Source organism: Pteropus alecto, unplaced genomic scaffold (assembly GCF_000325575.1).
Source record: "Pteropus alecto unplaced genomic scaffold, ASM32557v1 scaffold87, whole genome shotgun sequence".
Lineage (NCBI taxonomy): Eukaryota > Metazoa > Chordata > Mammalia > Chiroptera > Pteropodidae > Pteropus > Pteropus alecto.
In genome coordinates, this window is record NW_006443225.1 from 11,963,473 (window position 1) to 11,985,787 (window position 22,315).

The window sequence follows — 22,315 nt, forward strand, 5'->3', positions numbered from 1 at the left end:
TGTCCTCTACAGGTTTCCAGTTTGCTTGAGGTGATCATGGAAATACGTCACCTCGGCCGGCCTAGGATGCACGCTATGGTGGCGGCAGGGAGAGTCACATGGGCAAGGCTGCTCATTTTTAATCTCGTTTTTGTTTTTAGAGTCTCTCCGATACCCACAGTAAAACTGACTGCTTTTCCCCTCACGTGGACTATTTTTTTCCTGCTGGCTCAGTGGTTTTGAGTGGCCCCACTCTTCGTATTCCCAAATTCCCGACGGAACTAGAGTCAGGACGGGAACACGGGAGGGCTCTTTCATGGAGTTGAATTCCAGCCACGTTCCTTAGTCCGCGGCTCACTTGGCTGGGGGACAGAGAGGCCGGAATATCCTCTCCGGAAACGAGTGATGTATGAACATGTTTACATTAGTTCTGAGAAACCGGGGAGTATAGCATCATTATTAAGAGCTATCTGTCTTTCACTGAGACTCTTCAAGTCTGCTAACCTGATTCCAAATCAAGCAGGAAGAGTCTCATACGAGACTGAGGCGGCTTGCTGTCTGCGTGGGAACCTCGGGGCCCTTCCCAACTGTACTTCTCAAGCAGAGATAACGTCGAACATACAAATTATCCTCAGACTTATCTCCTGTGCTGTCCTCATAGGCTCACCTATTTATATAGTGGCCTGTATTTACTAAGTAGGCTTCCTTCCCAAATGGCTATGCCTTTCCTCAAAGGCCGGAAGTCGTTCTAAACTCAGCAGTAAAGGCTGGGGAGCTCATATTTACTTTTCCTGTGACTGTGCTTAGTAACATTGGCACAGCTGTGACCTGGCTGTCATTCCGTACAACAATGATAAAAATAAAACTAATTATTTTAGCTTTAACTATTTGCATTTCCAGGAAGAGTGCCAGAGGTTGAAAGAAAGCACTGTTTAAACAATTCTGTATAGACACTTATATACACACATATGTGCACAATCTATATTCCTCTAAACCATCCTAACAAATGTTTGCATATGTATAACCAAACTCACTTTTTTAATGCCCATTATATATACATCCATTTTACCTAAGGAAAAAGTATTAAATTATCGGCCTAATTTAAAGTTAACATCTATTAACCTTACAGGAGGATAATTTCTCCTCATTCAGGTGAAAACAACCATGGAGGATCTAGCCTTCCTTTTACCAGAAGGAGTAAAAATTAGAAAAAAACGTAATTTTGAATTCCGTTTTTCTTCCACACATGCCCTATTACCCTCATTGCCTCAGTTTCCCCCAGTACGTACTTTGATAGCCAGTCTGCCAGAAGTGAGAGCTCCCCCAACACTCAACTCTTAAGAGAGTCCTTGGATGTGAAGGAGTTACAGTGTGGATAAGCACCTTGCTCACAGGTACTGCGTCTCTTGAATATACATCTACATGTGGGGGTCAATAAGTGGTATCTTTATTTGACTATTAGTGGGAAATGTAGAGAAACTTATCTTTGATTTTTCCGAATGTCTTTCAGGTTATCAGTTGCTACACTCTGAGTGTTCGTGTCCCCTCCAAAATTCATGTGTTGAAACCCTTATACCCGATGTGATGGTGTTAGGAGGTGGGGCCTTGGGAAATGATTATATTTAAAGGATGAAACCCTCATGAATGGATTAGTGCCCTTATAAAAAAGGCTGCAGAGAGCTTCCTTGTCCCTTCTGCCATGTGAGGACACAGCTAGAAGTCTATGACCCAGAAGAGGGAACCTCACCTGGCCATGCCAGCACCCCGATTTCGGACTTACAGCCTCCAGAACTGTGAGATGTAAATATTGGTTTTTAATAGGCCACACAGTGTATGGCATTTTGTTATAGCAGCCCGAAGGCACTAAAATGCTTGCAAATACACATGCATTTTAAATCTGTTGAATTCTTAAATAAGATATTGAGAGGACTGACAGATAAAACTATTCTTAGGAAATGATTTAGTATAGAATTGAAACAGTGTGCTATACTGACCTAGGCTTAGAGTATTCATTCATTCAACAAACATTTATTGGGTATCTTCTATTATAAACCATTCTGTGAAGCACTGGCGATCTGGAAATGAAAGATTTACTTCTTGCCATTAAAGAGCTTGCAGTGTGATAGGAAGGGCAGTTGAATGAACAGATGTCCGTGAGAGCACAGAAGTGCTCTGACAGATATATACACACCATACACATGGGAGGAGGCAGAATCTACTGTAGCCTGCAGGGTGAAGAGTGATCAAAGACAGCTTCCAGGAGAAGGTCGATGGCTTGGTGAGTTGCAGGGGAGGTTCACTGACGCAGAGGGAGAGAACCGTCTGCCTGGGAGCCTATGTGCAGCTCAGGACAGCTAGAGAATCAGATGGGGAAGGGAGTTGGGAGAGTGAAGGCTGGATGTTGAAGTTCCAGGTCATCATCAAAGTGGGAAACATTCATTGAGTGCCGAGCATCGTAATTTATAGATATTACCCCTAATCTTTTCATTGAAAGCATTCTTCCTCTTTTTATTCTTTCCACAACTGATGAACAAGAAACTTGGGGAGTCGAAGTGACTTGACCCAGAGGCCACATGCCTGATGAATAACACATACACACAAAGATTCAGACCCAATCTTGTCTCCAAAGTCAATATCCTCTCTACTCTTTGGGGGACTTGGCTTCCCAGGAGCATTCGTGACATGTTTATATCCTGCAGGCCTTGGGGAGAAACTAAAGATTCCAACATGAACTAATTTATCTGGGCATGGAGGTTTCATAATATTATTCAATTCTTGTAAGAACCTAACACAAGCTTCAGTGATTCACAGTAGATATTTTTCCCTTTAAGTTACTTTACATATACTTAAGTGGGTTCATTGTCCACCATACTAATTTTTATTCAGGTTTAGTGTATGCAGTTTGTTGGGCTGGCCCTGGATGAGCAAAACCAAGAAGTAGAAAATAACGTAACGTAATTGATAGAGAACTGGATCGGGATTACAGGTTGGGGCTTAAATCAACCTCTGTCGCAGTTTAGGCGTTCGGTTTAACTAATACAATGGTTGATTTTGTTCTCTGTCTTCTAGAAAGATCATAGGCTTCGTGATCATAGGATTCAAGACCCGGCTCTTGTTTGCAATGTTCATAGTCTCAATTTCTTCATTTGTAAAATACAGATAATTGTCTCACAGGAACAGTGTGAGGATTAAGTACAGAGGCACCTGTGCTCAATCTATAGCATCTACTAGATAGAGGCCATTTTCCTTTTCTTTGTTTAGACAACACAGTGAAAAACAAGGCTGACAGTGGAAAACTTTTCCACTCTGTGGTCCTGACACAGATGGAGCCGGGCTGTAATTGTGGGAAGCAGCAGTCACTCGAACTTCATCCCCTCAGAACCAATCTGCCTCAGGTTAGATGCCCAACTTTCAAACTTCAGGGAGAGATCCACATTTTCCAGGAGGAGATTTAACAGAAGAGTTTTAGTGTGGAAAGAATACAGGGCAACTTCTTCCTCAGTGAGGAGCTTCTTCTATCACCCCCTGCCCGCTCTCACCCCCGAGATTCAAGCACCAGTTCTTTCCTGAAACTTCCTGCCCTCACCCGTCCTTTATTACAGCTCTAGAACAAGGCCTCCTCCTCTGGGGAGAACACGTGTCTCCACAACACTTTGATCTCTAGGGCTTAATTTCACTCTCTGAAACAAGAAAGAACTGTAATTTCCTCTCCATCTTCCAAATCTTCAGTTACATATCTCGATCACGCTTTCCTCTGTCCTTCTGATGAAAAGTAAACACTTCTTCAGTCACCCCTGAGGTGACCTTCTTTCTAGACCTGTCACTATTTTAGTAACTTCTCCTTCCAACATACCAAACCTAAGCACAATACTCTCACCTGCTGTACAATTCAACTGTGAACGACTCGAAGGGTTTATTGTGCTTTCATTAACGGTGCCTACTACTGAGACAACTTTTTCGGTAGTTTTCACTGCGCTGTTGGCACATAGTAAAGTCGTAGTTACCTAAAGTTCTCTTTTTTAAAAAAAATAGGAACTGCTGTCTGGCTATGTTTCATTAATTCTGCATGTATGTGATTTTTTTTAATAACATAGTAGAATATTTTACAGTTAATTTCATTGGGTTAATTTTAGGCTCTTGAAAAATTTGAAAATGGATTGTTGTGCCTTGTTTTTCTCTCATTTGCTATCAGTGTTCTTTCTCCTCTAAAAAAAGGATGGCCAACCTTTGCCTCCACTCATTTTCTTGGCTGGGGCCCACTCTGATTGTACGTGGCGGTCAGCCCTGAGTCTAGATGAGCAGTTACAGAGTCTCCCAGTATTTGGAGGCAAAATTCTGCGTGGCAGGTGCCTTGATTAGCTTGATTTGTGTTGTCTCTCGGCTTCAAAGGACATTCTACAAGAGTAGAGAGACCTGTTTCCCAGGCAACTTGTGGTCTTTAAAAATATTGAGGCTGGCTTTTCATGACTTGGCTTTATTAAATTGATATGTTTAACTAACTGGCGGTGACCATAAGATGAATTACATTTAACTTCTAACCTGCAGTGTTGCTTTGGGTTTGAGACAAGGCTAAGTAATTTGGCTCTGAAGTTCATTGTCAAAAAGTATTTCAAGTGTTTATCTCAATTAACATTGAGAGTGTATAAAATTAGGCTACACATGTTATTAGAATTATTTTTTTTCTTGACATTTTTGGCTTTTAGATTTCCAGACCTGGCAGGAACTCTTTTTGGCTCTTCTGCTTCTGATGCTAGCTGTTTTCACAAAATGCAAACACATGCAAAAACACTGTAATAAACTTCGGCGTTCGGTCATGTTCAGTAAGACTTCAAAAGATGTTTGCTTTGAACTTGGTTCTAAAGATGGGCATACCTTCACGAGAAGGGAAGATATCTTCTTACTCTCTATGATGTGGTTTGGCCCTTTTCAAGGCCCCAAAGTAAGCTTTGTTCTGTAAGGCACGTTAAATTCACTTTTTGGACTAAGAATTAACATAGAAATTTCCTCCTATAGAACATCTTGGAGCTCTTGCTCCCAAAAAGGCAAGGGTTTTAGACCACAAAGGAAAAACTGTACTGCATCAAAGAGACTTAGGGCATCACCCTGGGCGCCATGCTCTGTGCCCTGTCTTAGATTTAATGAAGCATTTGGATTGTGGTGAGGTCGTTGGGTGTTGGGTGATGTATACAAACTCTTATATCACTTCGTAGTTTACAAAAGTGTGAAGCTAGGCTGAAGGGGTGTAGTATGCCCTGTAGTTAGCAGAATATGATTGCAGAGATACCTTCTGTAAACAAGTTTCTCCACATCATTTCCTACTTTGTTTTATTTCTAAGTTTTACCCAGCTTCCCTGACAATCACGTTGCAAAACACTTTGCCTTTGATCTCTCTTCAGATAGACCATTTTAGCTGGTGGGACTGAAGGTCTCTCTTTGAAAGGCAATTTCATTGGATCTCACTCCTTTATAGTTATTTTTATACTCTGTCTTCAGTTTATTTGTTCGTCTATGTTTTGGGGCCATTATCCAATTCAAAATAAACAGTCAATTTCTTAAATGTCTTTCTCTAATTTACATTTGGGTGAGAGTTTCTGTGGATCCTAAATGGACCTAAAATATGACCTTTCTCCCTATTTCTTGGCTATTAGAATCTTCCCGATTCTGTCATTTCTGAAATATTCTAAATTTTTACACCAAGTCTTTGTCCTTCTTTTTCTAACCACATCTCTTGATTATTCAGCACCTTACATGAGAAATGTGTGCCATTCATAAGAACCTCATCTATTCAGTAAATATTTTGGAGTGACTCTTAGTTGCCAAGCCCTGTGCTGAGTACAAGACAATGAAGAGATAGATATGTCTACCATCAGAGAGCTTCAATGACATCCTCAAACCAGTCCAAGGCTGAGTCCCTCTGGTCAACGGGACATATCCACCTGGAGCTGGACTATATGCTAGGTACCAGAATCCTTGAATCTCCTGCCCCAGTGGTCCCAAGCTTGCTTCCTGGACCTGCCTGGGGCATTTTCCCTAGTCCATTCTTTCTGGAAGCTCAATTGTAGGCCTGAGCAGTGGGCCAGAGGCAGCTGTTTTGGGAGGATGCAAACGAGCTTGGAGACGCAGGCAGGAATAGCCAGCCACACATGTGCGCACAAAGCCCCCCGGGCTGCATTGTGGAGTAGGGGAGTAGAGGGGTAAAGATATGGGATTGGGGCCAGCACCGCCTTCCTGCTCTCCCTTTTCTGCCAAGTTATGGTACAGAAGAAATACAAGAACTCTGAATCGGAAGCGGGCCTGCCAAGTCGGATCGAAAGTCGGATCGAAAGTCGGAACATATTCTATGTGATTTTATGTTGGCGATGTGGACCTCTGTTTGACTTCTTGCATTTGACTGCAAATGTAAAGGGTAGGTCTGTGGGGCTGACAATGTAGTAGAGGTCACTGCAGGCCTAGACCATCAGTGTGGCAGATTCTCCAATCGTTAGCTGCCATGGGAACGCCAGGGGCGTGGGATGGGGCAATGCAAACAGGGGGTCAGGGAAGCCTTCCTGGAACAGGTGGCACTAAACTTACACTCACCAAGAGTAGACTCTTCCTTCCTAGGTGACATCAGGAAGATGGCATGGAATGCACAAAGCAGCGGATTAAGGGGAGAAGGAAGAACAGAAGGAAAAAGGGAAAGACAGAGGAAGAGAGACACCGACTATTGGGGGGCCTGGAGGTTATTCGGCATGAGTGGAGTGTTAGGGGAGGGTCTTGAGGTGAAGAGGAGAGACCGTCGGGAGTAAAGTCTTGCGAAGACGCCATCTTCCTCCCTTTCCTCAGCAATTCATTTCTCTTGACTTGTGTCATTTGCTTCTTTCTAGTTCAGATGTCCCAGGCTTTTTAAAGTCCCCTTTATCTTACTATCAGTCAACCTTCCCTTTACCTTGACTTTACTGCTGAAAACTCACGTGTATGTGAAGCCACTCAGAAATTACTTGTCACCGAAAGTGCAACATTGTTTTAATGAAAGTGACACAAAAATAAGAATAGATAAATTAAAAGGTGGCATCGGATTTCCCCACATGCATGTCTCTTTCCCAGTTATCTTCTTAAAGAATTAAGCATATCTTATTTTCCTCCCTTACAGAGTATAAAGTTGGTTTTCTCTCATTCCGCAGACATTATTTCAGTTAATCCTCACAATAACCCACGAGACACTTGGTGGTGTCACCCTTTACTGCTGAGGAAATTGAGACCTAGAGAAGTTATATAACTTGCCCAGTGCACATGAGCCTAAGTGGCAGATCTGGGATATGAACCCATATTTACTTGACTTCACATATCACCACCTTTTGCTACCTTCTGGTGGTCCATAGTCTCAGTCCTATAACCAACTCATATTAAGCAGAAGAAATACTGTATGCATGTAAAGGCAGGTGGTGAGTTTGGACACACTCGTGGGAATGGCCCTTCCAGATTGTCTTCGAGACTACAGGTAAAAGTTCAGTGAGTAATTGTGATACTTCGAATAAGTTCAAAACCCCCGTTATCTTTCCCTCCAAGTCACTTCACTTATTTATTTGGAGGTCAGCCCTTTTTCTTGGGAAATTGCTTATACCTCTACACGTTCCCCCGAGCAGGTTATAGCTCTCCTAGTTACTATACTGTTTATGCATCAGCTGCCGAGTTTGTGACAGGCTAGATTATTTTAATTTATGCATTTTTTAAAAATTTGGTTTGAATTAAAATCTCAGAGACATATGTTCAAAGAAACAAAACTATTCGTGTCTGTGCATCTCCTAGCAAAATATGTTTCCCTCAATGTAGAGAAATGCCTAACATTGTTACTTATCTCAAAAATCAATCGTTTTCTTTGTAATTGAGAAAATATGGGCTGCGAGCAGGAGAGGCATACAGGCCTTGGTATTTCATGAGCATTGGGCGTATCAGTTTCCTTGCCTACTCCCCTCTGAGTCACAGTTCAGGAAGTTGGTCACCTTAGCCATTTAGCCATTTTGCAAAGAGAGAGGTTAATTTAATTTTAAAAGAATACATTGTATGTTTGGTTTAAGTTATGAGGCCGACATTCATATTTCACTGACCTTGGAGAATTTATATAGCTACTTTACAGATGCCAAAGTGACATTTATTGATTTTTTAAAAAGCTTAATGGAAGAGAATTTAAAGGCTTAATTATTGCAAATGGTAAAAATCAAGATCGCCAACCGATTTTTATGAGGTCAGTGTTATAATTAGATTAGCTTAATATTAAATCGGAACGATGAGAGTGTCCTTTAACTACTTTTCTAGATATATAACTAGTAATTGCCTCTTTACATAGACCAAAAGATTTGGATCAATGAGGGATTAAATATGTGACCACAGAGATGCAGCCAACAATAGATAGAGCATTATAAAATTTCACTCTAATTATCTGAGTTTCTTTTGGACCTTACAAGTATGCCTGTAACAATATAGTTTAAAGTTAGAAGTGCTTATCAGTTTACTTTTAAATACCTTTTTTATTATAAAATAAAACACAAATATAGAAATAATCAAATGTATGGTTTAATTACGTATTATAATGAGAACACTACCCCGGTCAACAGATAGAACTTTGCCAGATAACTGAGAAATCCCTTCGTTAAGCTCTGTCCCAGTCACAATCTCTGTCTCTCCCCACGAATAAAAACTATTCTAACTTCTATCATAATCAACTCCTTGCATTTTAAAAGTAGCTTTATCATCCAAATATGCATCCTTTGACACTCCCGTTAACCTTGGCCACTTTTTTAAATCAGATATCTCCCTAACTCTCTTTTAATCTATAGCTTCCGCCTCCATTTCTTGCATTTTCTTTCAATTTATCTGTCAAAGAAACCTGGCCTTTTCACCTATAGAGTTTCAAACATGAATAAAAACAATTTTTGCCCTCCAACTACTTAGAGTTAAGTGAGAAAGAGAGCAAGTGATTATAAAAGAACGTGATATGCGTTTTGATGAAAATGTGCACACAGTGTCAGAGGAGCATGTAAAGACTTGAGTGACAGGGTCAGGACAGGTGGCAAGGAAACCAGTAGGCGGGTGGATCACCGGAGACACACACCTTTACAAAATAATAATACTGTGCTTTCATGATGCATAACTCTGTGAAGATTTTAGTACTTTTACATTCATAGTCGCATATAAAACACGACCGTGTAGTTCTGTTCTGGAAACTCAGCTTCAGAAAAAAGCTGTGACTCTTCGAGACCTTATGGCTGGTAATTCGCTGTGTTGGCCTAATAAACCTTTTTAGAAAGAAGTAACAAATACTGCTTTTCGTACACGATAATAGTGAAACAATATTAATCATCGATAAGATAATCAAACATATCAGCTAAGACACCCGTGACTCGTACAATGAATAGTTCAAGGTCAAATGGATTTTTCTAAAGTCAGTCGACCAATGATATATATCTCAGTCTGTTTTTTAGGTTACCTCGATTACATATCATTAACACTAGCCATCCATTCTTACGGCCCCATCCTGTCATCTCGTCCCTTCTCTTAGCTAATATCCACTGATGGAAGGTACCACTCAGCAAACACAGAGCTTCTCATTACTGGCTTCACACTCCCCTTTTTTTTTTTTTTAACATGGGATTGAAGGAGAGGATAGAATTAAGTGGCTTTTGTTTTTTTTGCAACTGAATGACCAGAATTCAAAAAATAAAAAAAACACTAAAAGGCCTTAAATTGCTAAAAACTTAACATTTAGTAATAGTCATTAATCCCATAATTGCTCCTGCCCTTTTGCATTCTTTAAGGTAAATCTTTAAGGCAAATAGTTCCACTAAAGGAACTATTTAGCTTAACATGTAAAAATTTGGAAGAAAAATGTAAATTGCTTTCATTTTAATTTAAAAGTTGATTATGTGCTTAGGGAATGAGTATTGTTTTTCCCTTCTGAGGGACAGAATTTGGCTTCTGATCATGCCTTATGTTGCTAATTCCTGGTACAGATGTAACTTGCAGCATTAATAACTTAAAGGCAGAGTGAATCTTAACGTCTTATCTTAAAATGCCACTGTCTGTTAGCCCTTAGCAGTACTAACACAGTCAAGTATCTTCTCAGCTGGATAAAGGTGTCATTTTCAGAGAAATATGGTCTGCACTGGTGCTATATTTGTTCATAAGATTGTGTGCAAATTTTCAGAAAGAAATTTTAACTTAATTTGAAAAGTCATTGGGGCCTATGAGAAACAGCATCTGTTCATATATGTAAGCCTGAAAACAGGCATAACTAGTTATTTCTTGACTACATCAAAGATTTGAAAGGCTTCTGAGCTTTCTAAAAATTTCTGAGTTTCTAAACTATTACACTCGGGTTTTTACTGATGGGAAGTAGATCACTGCCGATTCCCTTGGACATCAGTACAGTGCTGACTGCTGGGTTTGCCAGAGTTTGGAAAGCTGAGTTTAATTTCTCTATCATCTGTCACAAATTCATTAATGCTGTGTAATAATGCAATTAGAAAACAACATATAACCATCATATTAGCAGCTGTATTACGGGAAATAATAGTATAGAGAAATGAGACATGATGTTAATATCTCTCTATATAAAAACAGCACTCATTCCAGTGCATAGGGTAATCGGTGTTCTTCGTTCGATGGTTGTGGTTTCATCTATTTGTTCTGTTCTGTCTGGGCCCTTGCACAAAATTTTCCTTCTGCCTGATATGAGTCCTCCTCCTGTTCAGCTACTTACTCTGGCTACTTGGCTAAGTCTTGAGGACTAAACATGAAGAAAATGTGTTCAACATTTAATCTCTCCACTTCGACGTCTCGTCCCATGTATCCAGTGTCTCCAACAGTTCCCAGCACCTGCGAGCTCTCAGTGCGTGCTTGTTAAGTAAATGAAAGGCTAGGTGCCTTTTCCTCCTATTTTTTTCCCCATAGCACTTTGGGCTTACCTGTGCTAAGTAACTTTTGCTTTGTAGTCTAATAACTTGTATATTTGTTTTCTCAAGATGAGCTTTTTACGGTAGGAATCAGTTCTTGTTCACCATTTTGTCCCCACACCTAGCACAGTATGCGGCACAGAGTAAATGCTTAATAAAAACTGGTGAGGTAAATACTGGGTGAAGTTTTATGGGTCCCTTGGGTTCAGAAATGTCCTGGTCATTCATTCATATTAGGCTCCCATTCTTCTATGGGTTCTGCGTACCTCGGCCGCTTCTTAAGAAGGTGTTCTGTGTATTAAGGTTATTGTTTCGTTTGAGGAGAGGCAGAAGTATCATTCTGATGGAAGTAGCGATCTCGTGCAAATTTCTTTGAAGGAAATTAATACCAGAGGTCTTGGACGTAAAGTATTGGCGAATAAATGTACCCTACATGCAAATGCAGGTCTTTATACATTTTGTCTAAGGATTAGTAAGAGATGAATAAAAAGTATTTACTGATTGAAACAAGAGACGCATGATATAGTGAAAAAAGACAATAGATTCAGGAGTCCTAGTGCTGTCTCTAGGGTATTCCGTCTCATTGAGAGTGTTCCCTTAACTGGAACATGACTAGGGAGTGACAAGAGCCTTTGTCTCTAACAGCCATGATCCCATGTCATGTTAAGTGGTAATCCTATCAGCCTCTTTTTTTTTTCTTTTTCTGAGAAAAAAATTCTATTTTGTAATTCACATTTAAAACATTTTTATCTCAACTGCGGTTATATTTAGATTCATGATAAGTGAAACCACATTTCAGGAAATACCTTTTCTTCCTTTTTATTTTTAAGGCATAGTTTCGTGGATTCTGCCCCTTTCCCTCCTTCGCAAGTCCCCATCTGCCTCCCTTGTATCCCCTTTCTTCTCTTTGTGTTTCAAGGGAAATTGCACTTGGGTATTTTTTATTCATTTCCAGGTGATTACGAAAATATTGTTGTTATAACGACCTATTTAAAAATGCCGGTTCTTTAAAGCTAAGAACAGGATGGCCAAAGCTGACAGCGTTGGGCTTTGGAAAGGATTTTATTTCATTAGCGCCCCCAGCGGGGGCCAGGAGGAAGGGCAGCGTTTCGGCTATCCCGTGCTGGCCCCACGGGACCCGAGGCAGACATATTGAATCGCCTCTTGATTGGGGCCATCTCTTCTGACCCTGACACTCAGAGATCCTGACATCTTGTTCTTGGCTTCGTCCCCTTGGCCCTGTGCCACATTTGTAATCCTCTCAGCAAAGTGTTTGTTTCCTCTGTATTTTCTTCCGTCTTTTACTCCACGCTCCTCATTCATCAGTGCCACCCATGGCAGTGATTTATGAATGGCCGTCACAGCCAAACTGCAGTCTGTGTGGCCTTTGAAACAAATGGTGTTGTGTGAGTCGCTCCTTTTCTATGGTCTAGATTTGAAAAAAAGACCTGCCCGGTACTGTGGGAAGGAGCAGGCCTGAGAAACAACCTTCTAGGACACAAAGCGCTTTAGTTATATTTGACCATCAAGAAAATCCTCAGTCACCATCAGGTCTTAGCATAAGATTGCAAGCGTCCGGACGGATGAGGAGACCATTGCACTCCGCTCCAAGGAAACAAATCACTGTCTTCAGTGAGCACCCAGGGACTGCTCTGTGTCCTCTCAGATGTTCAGAGGCCAGCCATGCCACAGATGCTGGCCCTGCAGAAAGCAGTTCTGTCGCAACAAGCCGTTTGCCAGCAAATCCTCTTACCCTTAGCATCCCAGGCAAAGGGGAAGGGATTATCAGGGCACAAAGGACTAGCTCTGGCACCTGGAAGAGCTGCGTCAGAAGGACCCGCAGCGTTCCTTCTGGACTAGTGGTCCAGATGAGGAGAGGTAGCGTAGCAAGTTCAACCGTAAAAAGCAGTTTGTCTGAAGTAAGTGTCCAGCCCTCTCTATGTGCTCTGAGTTAAATTCCTCACAGTATGGGGGATTTATGTGGATTCGATTTTTTCTTAATAGTTTACCTTTTAGTTTAAGTAAATTCTCTCTCTTTCAGTGTCGTATCCATTGAAAATCCTACAAGTTTGCAGCATTTGGAAACATTTAAAGTAGGGCATATTCATTTTTTGCTAGTGGAAGCTATGATTTGGGAAAAAAAATATTACCACACCTAAGTTTTTAAGAATACAAGTACTTTATTCCTAGCTCAAGTTTTGTTTTGAAATGAGCATGCTTGTTTTTAAACTTTCTTAAAGAGCTTTATAGTGTAGATCACCTTTTTTAAAACTAAATTTAATTTTTTTTATGTTAAAATTTGTATTCCAGCAAGGTAAAAGAGTGTTAGAGTTGGATCCAGTCCCAGCAATACCTTGCTTAGCTCCCTGATTTGAAGTGCACCCAGCATCCTTCAATTTCTTTATGTATTAAATTGAACCGAGGATGTCTTACCTCAAGTTGTAGTAAAAACCAATCAAATGAGATAATATATGTGAAAGTCCTTGAAAAGTTAAAAAGGAGGGTCCTTAAAGAATTAGAAACAAATGTAAGCTTTATTCATGCTTATTTAGTTACCTTTCAAACACATCTGGTGTCCTAGAATTTATCATTTCATGATATCTCAGAATTTATTTCCGAATATCTCTGGCATGTAGTGTAAAAAAGATAATTTATCCAAACTAACAAATTGTTTGACAGTTTTGATCACCGATGTTTAGATGAGTTTGCGATATATCTTTAATTTGTTTTAAATTCCAATGATTTAAACTTCAGTGATTACTAACACACAGTGAAGTGCTAGCAAAAGGCACAAATAATAGAGAATTTACTAGTAACATACAAGTAAGGTGAGAAAGAGTAAACAGATATAAACCTTTGGGCAATGTCAGGTTAATGCCCTGTACCCTCTCCATAAAATATTCTTAAGTCCGTGTGTTATCTTCACACAGATTTATAGAATACAGGATTAGTGCCTTTTTTCTAAATCTGATTTTAAGAACACAATTATAAAATTAATTACAAAATTTTATACTGCTTGTTCAGCATTCTTTCCAGAGATTTAGTTAGTAACTCCAGGTGGTTATTTGTTTATGTGACCTAACATCTCCTTGAAAGATATATTGTTGCCTTGAAAAAAAAAACTCTCCTTCAGATTAAGAAGTTGCCAAACTGATAATCCCACAAATACCAGCTGAGATGGTGGGGGGATGCTAGTGACTGGGCGCTGCCCCTGGGGTTCACTGCCGACTCTATTCTTTTTTTCTTCCTTTCTCCTTCTCCTGACTTTGTCAACCTCTCTTCCTCTCTGCCTCTAGGGAGAAGCCCCCAGTGGAGGACAGTCATTGAAAAACTACATGGAAGAAGTGAGTTTTCGGGTGGCCTTGTAACATAGACTGAAAACAGTATTTATCACAGAGAAGGAAACACTCACGTGGGCTTTCCCCATCCGCCTGTAGACTTGCCGTTCTGTGCCCATTCACGAGTCATGCCCACAGAAACAAGTAATAGTATGTTGTCAAAACGACATTCGTTCCTCATTGCTGGGGAGGTGCTGCGTATCAGTTCATCCTGAAAATGAAAGTAAAACTGCATAAACCTAGTGCTATTATATATTTCCACTCACTAGCTCTTGTTGATATCCTAGTAAATGAGGAACACATGTTTTATATTGGCCATGCACAACAGAAATAAGACATGAGAAGAACAACCTGTACCAAATTGGTGTTCATTCATGGGACAAAATGCTTGTCAAGGACATTGTGGAAGCATTAGGCAAAATGCTGTTTTAACCATTAAACTGTATGGTAGATTTCTGTTAAAAGACCGTTGAGACGTCTCGATTTATTTTGGAGCTGTCCAAGGGCGCTCTGTGCCATAGGCTTTGGACTGTCTGTAAATGATATTTGAGAACTTTCAGATAAACCAGTGGCTGCAGTCCGTAAAACCTGATCTGAAACCAGTCCACAGTGGTCACTAAATTAGCCATCTGAATCTGTTGTAAGCGAAGGGAACTGAGAAACTGGCGGTGATGTCATGAAAGTACCAGATATTTGGTTTGAATATGTTACTGGTCCAGAGTTTATGTGCCCGACATTTAAAAAGGCCAAAACTCGAAAGAAAAAGTTTATTGATCAAGACTGTGCCAACCAAGAAGATGGGAGCCCTAGTGATCCCTCCAATCCATCTTAAGAAAGTACAGAGTTTAGGCTTCTTTCATGTCCAAGGAAGGGGAGATGGGCGGGCTGTTTCTGTAAACCTCCCGCGCAGGCAGAATTCCTCTGCTGATCAGCACGTCCATATGCAAGACTAAGCGGGAGCTATTAGCCCGAAGAAGGCCATGGGAACAACTCAGTCTCAAACGAGATGGAGTCAGAGAAGCTGAGCGTTTCCCTCTATCACAAATATTGCTTCTGAGCTAGACAGAATCCGTTTCTCTAAATATTTTATTCTTGAGTGCATACATCCACTCAGAAATGTTGAGTGCCCACTAAGTGCTTTGCATAGTCCGTGCATTTATTCAGAACACTGCACCCATAGTTGAACTCGCTCTCGCTTCCAGATTTCACCTGCAGAGGAAAATCAGAGTGCACAGCACCTTTATAAGTCTCCGCGTCTCTGGTCTTCATGCTTGTTTGGAGGAGGTTGAACTTTTACAAAAGGCAGACGGGGAAGGGGTAACAAAAGGAAGGAAAGGAAATACTGTATATTTCCTTTGTGGAAATACTGTAAAGAAAGGTAGGTGTTCTGAATTCAGGTTAGAAGATAGATAGGGCGAAAAATTGTTCTTAACGCATTTGGTACAGAAAGCGAGTAGAATACGTTAAGCAGTTAGTGTCTCCGAGGAGAACCAGGCACCTTCTGCAGTGTGTGCACCCATAGAATCGCCCGACAGGATTCTGTGCTCGCTCTAACCCTTGGCTCAGCATCCCCCATGCGCTGATAGGGACTCTGGTGGCGGGTCACCCCCACTCAAATTCAAGGGTGCCTGAGGCCTCTTGTAATGTGTCCCGTGGAGGTCTAGCAACGGGAGGGAGGTTAGCACTGAGGTGCTGGGACAGGAAGCGGGCTGCATACAGAGGAGAGAACTTCTAAAATGTCTTCTTCTAAGTTTATAGTTCTTAGCCAAAAGAAGGACTCTTATTTTCTCCATCATTACGAATGCGCAGTCTAAATGTGCGTGTTGTACGCAGTCGTAAACGCGTCATGTGACAAGAAGGTCGAGAATGTGTACCTTTTCATTGAGGTGCTGGCAAGGCATTGCTCCCCAGTGTGGTCTTTTGATCAGCAACATTGTCGTCGCCTGGGGGTTTCTAAGAAATGCAGACTCTCAGGACCCTCGCCAGATCCCGAGGATCAAAATACGGATTCGAACAAGATCCCCACGCGATTCATAAACTCTCTAACGTCTGCGAAGCACTGCCTTAAAGTGTCCTGCCAGTGTTATTTCTGAAGGGTAACCGCTTACATCATGGAAAATCACCAATTTTATGTAATATAGGTAGAGGAAAACTTTATTAATAAATTTATGAGTTTTGTTTATGCATCTACTCTGAGGAATAATAGTATTGGTTGATCGGAGGTATGAAATCTCTGTAGCTTACGTGATTCGTTACTGACCTACAATTTGAGTTTACAAATGTGTGTGAACTGGCCAAAGTAAGCCTCGCCTATCATAGGGGTTCATTGTCGCTCGGTATTTTGAGCTACTATTGGTTGAGCTTTTAGCTCTTTTTTTAAAAAACAGTAAGTGATCATCCTTTACAATAAAACTGTAAGTACAATTTTAATTAATGAACTATTAACATAAGTAGTTCTTTTTGCAGATATTAATTCATTTGGTCTTTAGGAAATATATATTCAAACTCTTCTCCATTGCAAGCATGTTAAAAATGTGAGCCAAAAACTGATAATTTTTGTTTTTTCTCACTTATGCTCTTATTTAACTTTTGCCCTCTTTCCTCATATTACTGGAATCAGCAAACAAAAAGGAACAGTATTTATAAATGTTAGAAGCATTGAAGTTAAAACTGAGCTAGCAAACATTTGCTTGTATTTAGTACAGACTAAAATTCAAATAAACCATCGTGTTTACATTTTTAATATATTTTAACATTTCTTGCTAAAGTTTGAACAATTCTTTGCAGATCAAAGTCTCTCTTTTCTAGTCTTATAATTAGACAGAATCATAACCATATGAAGTTAGACAATTCTGTTTAGACCCAAATCAAAACTAAGAGACAATATGGTCTTCTCTAAAAGTACAGCTAAAATGGAATTTTTAGTCCATTTTTTCTATCATTTAATGTATTATTGTTCCAGAATAGAGCTTGCATTTTTGACCAAATAAAAAACTAGGCATTTTATAATAGTCTACTTTTCTTAATCCTCAAAATAGTTCTGACAGTTAAAAAAAAAAAACACATTTTTTACATGTAAGGCACTTGATAACTCAAGGGAGAAAAAGAATCTCACAATGTAAAAATTTTATTTTTTGGAGTCATTAATATTTATTCAAAATTATGTAATTTAAAAGAACTTATCAAAATAAAGTACTTTCAAAGTTTGATATGCCTTTTGCAGAGAACCTAAAATATTATATTTCTTAGAGGAATAACTGAGAAGCAGCATAGTATACCAGTTAAAAATCCCCTAATTATTAGAGAACTATATTAATTTAAATACGTATACATCAGATATGTATTGTCAACTTAAATGGTTGAGAAGCTATGAAGAACTAAAGACTAAAATTAATGCTTTTTGAAACTTTTTAAAGAGCAATTTGGAGCAGTTTCTCAACTTCAGGAAGTTATCTGGTGAAGGCCGGAGGCAACACACAGAGGAGTGTGAACTAGCTCAAGGTGTCATGTGGCAGCTTCACAATCTCGGAGTGCGTCAGACAGGAAAAGAAGCATGTTAAGCAAGCAGACCTTTTTCAAATCTGTCGAGGCTGGTTTTGCCAGCTGTACCATCTGAACTGAAAAGGGGATCGGTTCCATGCGACATAATATCTCAGAGTCACTTCTGCCAGTTTTGTCTTTTTCTCTTGTGCTGTCTTCTGTGATTGTTAATGCAGTGAAGTTCCCACCGTACTTCTGAAGGAGAGTGTGTGACCTTATTCTCCTATAATGAGAGATAATTCACTTTTTATCATGTGCAGGGATTTACTTTTTAAAAATCGAAATAGCCATTATTCAGTACCATAGTTTTAGTCCATTTAGCTAACTACAAAACAGAATTTTTTCAAGGAAGCCTTTATTTGTCATTGATATTCACTAGGAATTGATGTATGTTGTTAAAGGATAACAATTTTTTTTTAAAGTTATAATCATGGCTCTCATACCAATATAAAATGAACAAACGTTAAAGATTTTTTAACTCATTAATTAAGGAGGACACCAGTAAGATGTTGCAACCAATTAAAAGAGGAATTCAAACCTTCACATATGTAGTCAAATAAGGAATGCTAAGATGAAGATATAAATCGATGCAAAAACTGGCCAAACTGTCAATATCCATGGGGTAATTATCAGTATATTCAAATGAACACAGTTTGTATTTATGTGGACAAGAATTATTTGTACTACTATAAATTTCTATAAATTACATAGTTTTAAAATAGCTCAAAGTCAATGAAAAACTCAGAGCCTCCATCGAATCAGATAAATGGCATGGTAAGGTAGCAAAATGACTTAATTTTCATTGACTGCAACCACTAGTCTTTCATTCATTTCAAAGCATTTTACAACTTTATCTTACACTTTCCTTGGGGAGTAAAATCCACCAAATGGAATGAGTTAGGAAATTAGGTGGAATGCAATCCCAGTACATAGTGAGTGTACTGTAGCAAATTTGTCAGATAAATTTATTTTAGCAGCTTATATTTATTTCGTAATATTTTTCACAATCAACTGTATTTTTTCTATATTCATTATTGTTCCTTCTCTTTTCTTTTCCCAGATCCTATTAGTTCAAACTTACAGGTTCCCAAACTTACTACCGTCCTTCTTATGTTTTAATCCCTTTTTTACAATTTTTCTGTCATAGAAGCAGTCTGTTCAATGTGCCTGGAGTGGAGTGGAATTTTGTTTTGTATGCAGCATGCTTCAAGGATCCTTGTTTTAAGGGATCCGATGATGATAGAAGTAAAATGAAAGTGATTAATCCTATTTGAAAGAAGGAAACCGATGGTTTGGGCATTATTTTTATTCTTAACCAAAGGGAAAGAAATATTTAGTTGCCTCAAAATTAAAGCATCCACGGGTGAAAATTTGAGCAAAGGAGCTTTTTTCCCCCTCTAAATATACTGCAGTTTCACAGCCACACATGACATAAATTACTGATTGATTGCATTTCGAGAATCCAAAAATAAGCTATCCATGTGGAATAACAGAACTGCTGAAGTTTAGAAAGCACTTATTCTGTTAGCAAATAAAACGATATGTTGATGCAAGGCTAGCACCTGTTTCCCATATGACACATGTCACTGTTCTGCACCACTCCTAGTCCCTGGACATTTGCATACTTGTGGTGAAAGTGTTTTGGAAAAAGGATGAATGGCACTTCCTCTAAAAGCAATCCGAAGAACTTGCCCTTGGGAAGATGAAAGAGTTTGTACCATGCTCAGACCCAGTTTAATAGTCCCGTAGAAAAATTCTGAAATACGTTGGCAAAGAGGGACATGTCAGCTCTTGTTTTTAAAAATGTTCGAGATTTTAGCTTCTTGACCCCGTCAGAAAGAATGATAAGTAGTCTGATGGGCTGGACCTTGGACACCCTAATCCTGTCAGCGATAAAGCAAACAGGTATATTATGTTACCAGCTGTACTCGAGAGGAAACCGAAGCAAAACATTTAAACAATCTATTAATAGTAATATTTGTACTATCTCCGTGATTCCAACAACTCAACATTTTAACGCTCTTTCTAAACTACATGTTTTACTGAGTTAATGTTCCATTCGTACTTTTTCATTTGCATGCATTAAAGTTTACTCTGTGGTGTGAAGTGCTATGGCTTTCGACCAATGCCTAATGTATTTATCGTCGTAATACCATACAGAATAGTTTTGTCTCCCTAAAATATCCCTTGTGCTTCTCCTATTCAACCTCCTAAGCCCTTCCCAAACTCCTGGAAAACTGTGCCTTTTTGAAACTCTAAATCGTGGCTAAACGTCTCCAGAGGTAACCATCACAGCTGAGGGGTGGCAGAGAGGATATTTCTCTGATACAGGAGTTGTTTTAAACAAAGCAAACACTTAATGTTTGGTTATGTCATGTTTCTTAGAGATCAGGGGTTGTGAGCCTTTATTTTTTTAATTTATTTTTCAATTACAGTTGACATTTAATATTATGTTAGTTTCGGGTATACAACATAGTTATTAGATGTTTTTTTAACTTATGAAGTGATCATCTCGATGAGTCTAGTACCCATCTTACTGTGAGTCTTTATTTTTAATTTGTTAGTATTTGTCTAAAAAAAAAAAGGAAAGTATCTCTAATTGGAGGGCAAGATTATTAAAAGAAGTTTAGATTGTATCTTGGGAATCATGAGGAGGACACTAACAGGTGATGAATAAGGTTACAACACTTTAGAGGTGTACCTTGGCAGAGAACTGGTGGAGAGAAACAGGGAGCATATGAAATTTGATCCTAGAAAACTTCGTAGGTGGCTGTCACTATAGTCAGGATGGGAGGTGATGAGTGACAGAAGGCACAGAGCAGCAAGGAAATATGTGAGAAATGTATTAATGAAAATAAGGAGGTCAGAGAGTAAGGAGGTAGTGAAGTAGTTCTGGGTGAAGTTGAGAAAATTCTCTAAATCCTATTCATCTTTATTCTCATTAAAGGGATTTTGAAAGCTTGATGGCAAAGAGGTGCTATTTGTGCGATTTTATATTGGATATTTCATTATTATATTTCTAAGAACAAGTGCCAAGATTCCTATAAAAATGTTAATTCAGAAAGGAACATGGTCTAGATGTTTCTTCTTATGAGGACATTAAATTTTATTAAAAAGAGAATGCAAAAATAAATGAGTTCAGAGTTTGAGGCATGTCTATGACATGAAAATGAATTTAAACCCAGAACTCTTTGTTGTAAAGAAATTTTCGTTGTGGTTTGTTGGACATGTAATTCATGGAGCCTAAAGTGTTTACCCACATCGGTATTCATGAGTTTATTCTAGAGTTTAATAGAAGATGAATTTTTTTCTTTGGCAGGATGAATCTTTAAAGCAACTGCAGGTGGTTCACCAACCGTGGATCTTGCCAAGTGACACAGAAAGCGAAGGAGTGGAAACGGAACAAGAGAAACGTGAGTAGACACGGCTGTTGATCGACAAATTGCTGTTGATCGACAAATTGGTACGAGATTCATCAAATTCATAGTGAGGGTATATCCTTCTCCTCATGTTCAACAGTGTCTGCAAAAAACTCAGATTGAGTAGGGAGAACACATAAAGATAAGCTATACTTGTAGTACATAATTCTCGATTCAGTGATGTCTTAATTGTGGTGCAGAGGCCCATAAACTAACTTTCTGAAGAAAAGTGTAATACCTTAAAAGAAGGAATTATTCTTCCTGAAGAACAAAATAAAACGTCCATGTAGAATGGGAATCTTTTATAAATACTGTAGAGTTAGATCAGCAATAACTTGTGATTATTAAAAAAATTCAGAGTGTGTTAGAATCAGCTCATTATTATATATGAAATTATCAGTAGCAGTTAAATGAATTATTTTATATACAGCTGACCCTTCAACAGGGTAGGGGTTGGGGCACTGAACCTCATGCAGTTGAAATTTTGCATCTAATGTTTGACCCCCAAAAAACATAACTAAGAGCCAACTGTTGCCTGGAAGGCTTACTGAATGCATAAATAGTCGATTAACTCATATATTGTATGTTATATGTATTACCTATTATATTCTCACAATAGAGAAAGCTAGAGAAAAGAAAATGTGATAAAGAAAATCATAAGGAAGATAAAATACATTTACAATATTTATTGAAAAACCCATGTGTAAGTGCACCCACGCAGTTCAAGGTTGTTTGAAGGTTGACTGTGTATAGAAACTGTTCTAAGTTCACAAAACATATTAGTATTATAATAATACTTAAGACAGAATATACAGCTCTTGATTTAAATGGCTAGATTATAATCACAGCGAAGACCGGATTGCCAGAATTTGGTATGACCCAGTGCATGCTCTCCAGGGGTTCCCTGACAGTGTCAGACACCTGGGTTCAGCACTCTAGATGAGAGGTTGGTGTCTGGACTGTATAGAAAAAACATCAACTTTAAAAATAATAACTATCAAAGTTTCCTTTTTTTTTTTTAAACCAATGGTAGCCAGCAGAGAAAAAGTTAAATCATAAGTGATAATGTAGCCCTTGTGATAATCGGCGCGAAGTGATTAATTAATAA

General features: G+C 39.1%; 1 protein-coding gene across 1 annotated transcript in view; it reads left to right on the forward strand.

Annotated features, from left to right (window-relative positions):
* Window positions 1-22,315, forward strand: part of CUNH8orf34 (chromosome unknown C8orf34 homolog) — a 273,032-nt gene that overhangs the window by 232,938 nt on the left and 17,779 nt on the right. The window contains 2 exon segments of the mRNA XM_006924083.1: window positions 14,207-14,254; window positions 21,108-21,201. Of these exon segments, the coding sequence (XP_006924145.1) occupies window positions 14,207-14,254; window positions 21,108-21,201 (142 nt within the window).